We start from the raw sequence: 7793 nt of genomic DNA, 5'->3' as shown, positions 1-7793 counted from the left end.
CTGGGACCCTGGCCCTCCTCTACCAGACTGGGACCCTGGCCCTCCTCTACCAGCAGACTGGGACCCTGGCCCTCCTCTACCAGACTGGGACCCTGGCCCTCCTCTACCAACAGACTGGGACCCTGGCCCTCCTCTACCAGCAGACTGGGACCCTGGCCCTCCTCTACCAGCAGACTGGGACCCTGGCCCTCTTCTACCAGCAGACTGGGACCCTGGCCCTCCACTACCAGCAGACTGGGACCCTGGCCCTCCTCTACCAGACTGGCACCCTGGCCCTCCTCTACCAACAGACTGGGACCCTGGCCCTCCTCTACCAGCAGACTGGGACCCTGGCCCTCCTCTACCAGCAGACTGGGACCCTGGCCCTCCTCTACCAGCAGACTGGGACCCTGGCCCTCCTCTACCAGCAGACTGGGACCCTGGCCCTCCTCTACCAGCAGACTGGGACCCTGGCCCTCCTCTACCAGCAGACTGGGACCCTGGCCCTCCTCTACCAGCAGACTGGGACCCTGGCCCTCCTCTACCAGCAGACTGGGACCCTGGCCCTCCTCTACCAGCAGACTGGGACCCTGGCCCTCCTCTACCAGCAGACTGGGACCCTGGCCCTCCACTACCAGCAGACTGGGACCCTGGCCCTCCTCTACCAGACTGGGACCCTGGCCCTCCTCTACCAACAGACTGGGACCCTGGCCCTCCTCTACCAGCAGACTGGGACCCTGGCCCTCCTCTACCAACAGACTGGGACCCTGGCCCTCCTCTACCAGCAGACTGGGACCCTGGCCCTCCTCTACCAGCAGACTGGGACCCTGGCCCTCCTCTACCAGCAGACTGGGACCCTGGCCCTCCTCTACCAGCAGACTGGGACCCTGGCCCTCCTCTACCAGCAGACTGGGACCCTGGCCCTCCTCTACCAGCAGACTGGGACCCTGGCCCTCCTCTACCAGCAGACTGGGACCCTGGCCCTCCTCTACCAGCAGACTGGGACCCTGGCCCTCCTCTACCAGCAGACTGGGACCCTGGCCCTCCTCTACCAGCAGACTGGGACCCTGGCCCTCCTCTACCAGCAGACTGGGACCCTGGCCCTCCTCTACCAGCAGACTGGGACCCTGGCCCTCCTCTACCAACAGACTGGGACCCTGGCCCTCCTCTACCAGCAGACTGGGACCCTGGCCCTCCTCTACCAGCAGACTGGGACCCTGGCCCTCCTCTACCAACAGACTGGGACCCTGGCCCTCCTCTACCAACAGACTGGGACCCTGGCCCTCCTCTACCAGCAGACTGGGAAACAGTATTTCTTTAAACACTCTGAAAGCCTCCAGACCTGACAGGATCAGTCTGCAGCACAGTGCAATACAACAGTGCAGCCTGCAGCTCATGTTAGTAATAAATGGACCTTACAGACTCCAGTGCATGGAAGAGAAAGGGCACATTTAACAAGGTCTCGGAAACCCCAGACCTGAGGCAACCAGTCTGTCTAGAGAAACTACATTTGACCTGTTCTTTGAGGGACATTTACAGTATTTATTCATTTCTTGACAACATACACTGTATGAGGGTTAAGGTATTGGTAAATATGGAGTGCTGATCTAGGATCAGGGTTCCCCCCCCGTGTCCATTCATCATAATCAAAAATGCAGTAATGAATGTACTGTGGGAACCTACCTGCTCAGCGATGAAACACATGCCCTTGTCCTCACGGACACTTTCATATGTCTCTCCCAGTAAAGGGTTGAATGGCTTGCTTCCCGCTCTGTAGTACGTGGAGGAGTATCCTGAGATGACGAACGCTGCCATAATGGCCTGCAGCAGAGAAACAGCAACACAATCCAAAAAAACTAAAGTTAACCGCATAAAACACACACAATGCCTTACGTCAATATGGCTGCTGGCGTTACACTGAAACACAATTCTCCTCTGCTAAAAGTTATGCGTAAACCCTTTGTGTATCAAATACTGCATGATACCATAAACTAAACACCAGTAAAACCCCTGGAACATACTGGTTTACAACATCCCAGTAATGAAACGTCATAGTCTTTTATCTAACAAGTAAAACATGAGTATTCACACACTGTCCTGTTATGATAACAAAGCCAGTAGAACAACAGATGGGAGATTGAACAAGGTCGGCAGCTGCATCGGAGCATATTTCTGGCCTTTGTCTCTGGAAGGCTGTAATGGGTTAGTGATGGGAGACACTGGGTCACGCTGTAATGGGTTAGTGATGGGAGACACTGGGTCACGCTGTAATGGGTTAGTGATGGGAGACACTGGGTCACGCTGTAATGGGTTAGTGATGGGAGACACTTGGGAGACACTGGGTCACGCTGTAATGGGTTAGTGATGGGAGACACTGGGTCACGCTGTAATGGGTTAGTGATGGGAGACGCTGGGTCACGCTGTAATGGGTTAGTGATGGGAGACACTGGGTCACGCTGTAATGGGTTAGTGATGGGAGACACTGGGTCACGCTGTAATGGGTTAGTGATGGGAGACACTGGGTCACGCTGTAATGGGTTAGTGATGGGAGACGCTGGGTCACGCTGTAATGGGTTAGTGATGGGAGACACTGGGTCACGCTGTAATGGGTTAGTGATGGGAGACACTGGGTCACGCTGTAATGGGTTAGTGATGGGAGACACTGGGTCACGCTGTAATGGGTTAGTGATGGGAGACACTTGGGAGACACTGGGTCACGCTGTAATGGGTTAGTGATGGGAGACACTGGGTCACGCTGTAATGGGTTAGTGATGGGAGACACTGGGTCACGCTGTAATGGGTTAGTGATGGGAGACGCTGGGTCACGCTGTAATGGGTTAATGATGGGAGACGCTGGGTCACGCTGTAATGGGTTAGTGATGGGAGACACTGGGTCACGCTGTAATGGGTTAGTGATGGGAGACGCTGGGTCACGCTGTAATGGGTTAGTGATGGGAGACGCTGGGTCACGCTGTAATGGGTTAGTGATGGGAGACACTGGGTCACGCTGTAATGGGTTAGTGATGGGAGACGCTGGTCACGCTGTAATGGGTTAGTGATGGGAGACGCTGGGTCACGCTGTAATGGGTTAGTGATGGGAGACGCTGGGTCACGCTGTAATGGGTTAGTGATGGGAATGTCTATGGTTGCTAATGCTGGAGACCTCCATCCTAATATCAAGAGGTTTAACGTCATCTAATGAGTCTCTCTATTTTTTAGAACTGTAACCATAAAGCTATATACGACTTAGAGAGGTGAGTGTTTGGGCCGTACCATGCGTTCATAATTAGAGGTGAGAGTTTGGGCCGTACCATGCGTTCATAATTAGAGGTGAGTGTTTGGGCCGTACCATGCGTTTATACGTAGATAGGTGAGTGTTTGGGCCGTACCATGCGTTTATACGTAGATAGGTGAGTGTTTGGGCCGTACCATGCGTTTATACGTAGATAGGTGAGTGTTTGGGCCGTACCATGCGTTCGTAGGGGTCCTCCGTATCGGCAGCCCTGTCTAGTAGCTCAGCGTACTCCAGCTCCTCACACATGTGCTGCAGGGTGTTGAGGGGCTCGTTGAGCTCCACGGGCATGGACACCTTGGACAGGTCCTTCCCTATGTTGTTCCTCAGAATGTTCCACAAGTTGATGTTGCTGCAGTCCGGCGAGGGGGCGGGGAGACACGGGCGCCGCCCGTTACGGAAGGCACGTCCAGCCAGGTCTCCGTTCGGCACTGAAACCAGAAGTACAGTGCTGTCATGGAGCATCCTCAGGACTCATGACTGTCTGAACTACAAGGCTTTGTCAAATCCTAATCCTTGCATCTCATAATAGCCACAGGTAGTTCATGACTGAAACACAGTCGAAGGATGAAGGGTTAGAATAGGAGACAGTCTGCCTGTGCTGAAGAGAGGGAGACCCTCCTGCACTTTACACTGACAGCTTTCATAAGCCCAGAGTGCAGCTCTTGGCAAACGGTGAGGCCTGCAAGGTCAATCCCTGCCTCACTGATAAATGACCAGGCCATCACACAGAAAGGGGGGGGTTGTCAGCTGGATCCCCTCAGCAGGTTCACCACCACCTCCATCACATTAGCCCCCCCACTGTAATGGAAGGAGAGCTAGGGAGGACCTACTTTGTCTGGAGACGTTATCAGTCACGCTGGCATTGTCTTCTGAAATGTTATCGCTCACATCGCTGACGTATGACTCATCGTCTGAGGCCTAGAGGGTTAGAGGAAGACAACAGAGCCACTGAGTCAGTGGCTAGTAAACTGCCTTCAGTGCTGGCGCTCTCTTCTCCCTCGTTCTGCAGTCACCACAAATTCAGACCCTGCAGCATTTCCACTTTATATATAGTAACATACAATGAACTCACTGACGGTGCCAGAGAACAGAAGATTGTGTTTGCTGGCAGTAATGGCCTCTATTGCAGTACAGTCGGCTGCAGGAAGAGCCTTTTTTGGCCAACAGCACTGCTGGTTTGAATAGGACCTGGCACCTGAGGCAGAGGATTTGGCCCTAGACTGGTGATGGACATCCTTGGTGAGTAATCCTTCAGCAGGACTCCAGCTAGCAGCACTTGGTTTTCATACCTGGGGAGCAGCCAGACAAGCCTGAAGGGTGATTGCTCTTATGGGGCCATTTTGACTGGTGCTCGGTACTCATGGCATTGAGCCTGTCATGGCAGTGTGTGAGAAAAGCCATCTGTGGCTTAGGAACGGACAAACCATCAGTCTGGAGGATGAACCATGTCAAATCCATAAAGAAGGGCGTACCATTGAAAACCTGGAGTTGGTGGGAAATCATAGGGGACAATGGCATGAGACATTGGACAGCAGCATAATAGACTGGAGAGCCCCTCCCTCCCCTCCCCTCTAGTTGGTCAGACTTCGTCTGAGTTTCTGTTGCGTGCTATCTCTCTCCCTCACACTCCTTTTTATTAATGGCTGACTAACTCCAGCGCCACTCGGCCGTGCTTTATCTGAGCTCCGAGCACTTCGACAACCGAGCAACCGAGCACCCCCCTCCCCCAGCCCTCTCTCACCTCGTTCTCTGACGAGCTGGCAGACAGCAGCACTTCCTGGGCGTCGAAGAACTCAGACACAGACTCTGACATAGACAGCCTGCTCTCATTGGACGTCTGTTGAGTCAGAGGGATTCCCCTCTGCTCCCCACCCTGTAAGGAAACAGAGAAACACCAATCAGTACAACGTCTTTTACTAGTGACTTTAGGTGGAGAGACGACATAGAACTGCACTGTGTCAAAGTGGAGACTTTATCCTTCATATATCCTGGTAGGATCACATTGTTGTTCCATCTTTATCCTTCATATATCCTGGTAGGATCACATTGTTGTTCCATTGACCTTGACGTCAGGGTCAGCATACTTTAATGACCAGTGAGCTCACCTGCCAAGATATACTGGAAGCGCCATCCTTATTTAAGGACAGGAATCAATACTCTAATTGGTAAATGCAGTAAAAGCAGAGAATACAATGTTTTCCAGTTAACTAAAGCTACGTGGCCAGCTCTACAACAGCATGCGTAGCACCACAGAGGGGACACTGTTTTCCCTGACCTCACCTGGCAGCTACCAGCCGGCTGCAATAAGCACACTCAGCACTGCAATGGCAAGTTCCCTGCCAGTCAGGGACAATCACAACAAAACAACGCCTTGATCCAGTAGAAGACGTAGCTAACCTCATCAGGACTGGGGATGATGTTCACACTGACTGTTTGTTCAGACGGGACCGACTCAGAGTGGATGCGGCCCAGTCTGGTTTTAAGCTCAGCGTTTTGGGACAGGGCCTGAAATGAGGAGAAATACTGATCAATCACTAATCAATCAGCTGGAGGAGAGGGTGCAGAATGGAAGAGAGAACTAAACAGATGAGCGGTACAACTGGATCTATGTTGTGCAGCTCTCCATTCATTTACACAGAACATCTGAGGCTTCCTTTTACTGTATATATGCTACTGGCACAATGAATGGACCTATTCTGTGATAATGAGATGAAGTAGCCTAAAATGTCCTCTATAGAAAGACAAATTACACTGGTACAGTACTGGTCTGTACTGGTCAGTACTGGTCTGTACTGGCCTGTACTGGCCTGTACTGGCCTGTACTGGCCTGTACTGGCCTGTACTGGTCTGTACTGGTCTGTACTGGTCTGAACTGGTCTGAACTGGTCTGAACTGGTCTGTACTGGTCTGTACTGGTACAGTACTGGTGTGTACTGGTCTGTACTGGTCTGTACTGGCCTGAACTGGTCTGTACTGGTCTGTACTGGTCTGTACTGTAACAGTCCCCTAACAGGACCCTGAGAAGAGCTTAGCAGCTACCTGACCAACTTTAGCTGCAGTAAAGGGCATGTTGACATCACGACAATCCTCTCTGTAGACATACCATTACTGTAGCCCCCCCACTACATACCATGACTGTAGCCCCCCCCCACTACATACCATGACTGTAGCCCCCCCACTACATACCATGACTGTAGCCCCCCCACTACATACCATGACTGTAGCCCCCCCACTACATACCATGACTGTAGCCCCCCCCACTACATACCATGACCCCCCACTACATACCATGACTGTAGTTCACATGCCCCCCCCCACTACATACCATGACTGTAGTTCACATGCCCCCCCACTACATACCATGACTGTAGTTCACATGCCCCCCCCACTACATACCATGACTGTAGTTCACATGCCCCCCCCACTACATACCATGACTGTAGTTCACATGCCCCCCCCCACTACATACCATGACTGTAGTTCACATGCCCCCCACTACATACCATGACTGTAGTTCACATGCCCCCCCCACTACATACCATGACTGTAGTTCACATGCCCCCCCCACTACATACCATGACTGTAGTTCACATGACCCCCACTACATACCATGACTGTAGTTCACATGCCCCCCCCACTACATACCATGACTGTAGTTCACATGCCCCCCCACTACATACCATGACTGTAGTTCACATGCCCCCCACTACATACCATGACTGTAGTTCACATGCCCCCCCACTACATACCATGACTGTAGTTCACATGCCCCCCCACTACATACCATGACTGTAGTTCACATGCCCCCCCACTACATACCATGACTGTAGTTCACATGCCCCCCCACTACATACCATGACTGTAGTTCACATGCCCCCCCCACTACATACCATGACTGTAGTTCACATGCCCCCCCCACTACATACCATGACTGTAGTTCACATGCCCCCCACTACATACCATAACTGTAGTTCACATGCCCCCCCACTACAAACCATGACTGTAGTTCACATGCCCCCCCACTACATACCATGACTGTAGTTCACATGCCCCCCACTACATACCATGACTGTAGTTCACATGCCCCCCCACTACATACCATGACTGTAGTTCACATGCCCCCCCCACTACATACCATAACTGTAGTTCACATGCCCCCCACTACATACCATGACTGTAGTTCACATGCCCCCCCCACTACATACCATGACTGTAGTTCACATGCCCCCCCACTACATACCATGACTGTACCCCCATAAGCGCGGCTTGTTAACTAAGCGGTCTTCTTTCCCATCTCTCATCAGATAGTGATGAAAATGACTGCTATGAGTCAGCAATGTTTTCACTGATGGGTCATTACCTTAGTCTCACTGTGTGACTATATGAAATGAAATCAAACTCAAGCAGTGATGAAATTCATACCATTCCATTGAAACCCCTCATCTCCCCAGCCAGTACATTTCATGTTTCAAGTACTGCATGGAATATTTAAGGTGGTGTAGTGTGTTCTGACAAAAAC

The 7793-nt window shown here is 52.1% G+C and overlaps 1 protein-coding gene across 1 annotated transcript in view; it reads right to left on the bottom strand.

Moving 5' to 3' along the window:
• Nucleotides 1–7793, bottom strand: part of LOC121555035 (oxysterol-binding protein-related protein 6-like) — a 63832-nt gene that overhangs the window by 10950 nt on the left and 45089 nt on the right. Inside the window, exons 11-15 of the mRNA XM_045212080.1 lie at nucleotides 5672–5779; nucleotides 5016–5147; nucleotides 4105–4192; nucleotides 3449–3702; nucleotides 1663–1800 (exon numbers count right to left, since the gene is read on the bottom strand). Coding sequence (XP_045068015.1) covers nucleotides 1663–1800; nucleotides 3449–3702; nucleotides 4105–4192; nucleotides 5016–5147; nucleotides 5672–5779 — 720 coding nt within the window. The remainder of the gene's footprint in view (nucleotides 1–1662; nucleotides 1801–3448; nucleotides 3703–4104; nucleotides 4193–5015; nucleotides 5148–5671; nucleotides 5780–7793) is intronic.

Source organism: Coregonus clupeaformis, chromosome 40, assembly GCF_020615455.1.
Source record: "Coregonus clupeaformis isolate EN_2021a chromosome 40, ASM2061545v1, whole genome shotgun sequence".
NCBI lineage: Eukaryota > Metazoa > Chordata > Actinopteri > Salmoniformes > Salmonidae > Coregonus > Coregonus clupeaformis.
The sequence above is the reverse complement of the archived record's forward strand: the minus strand, read 5'-3'. Positions and strand labels throughout refer to the sequence as shown.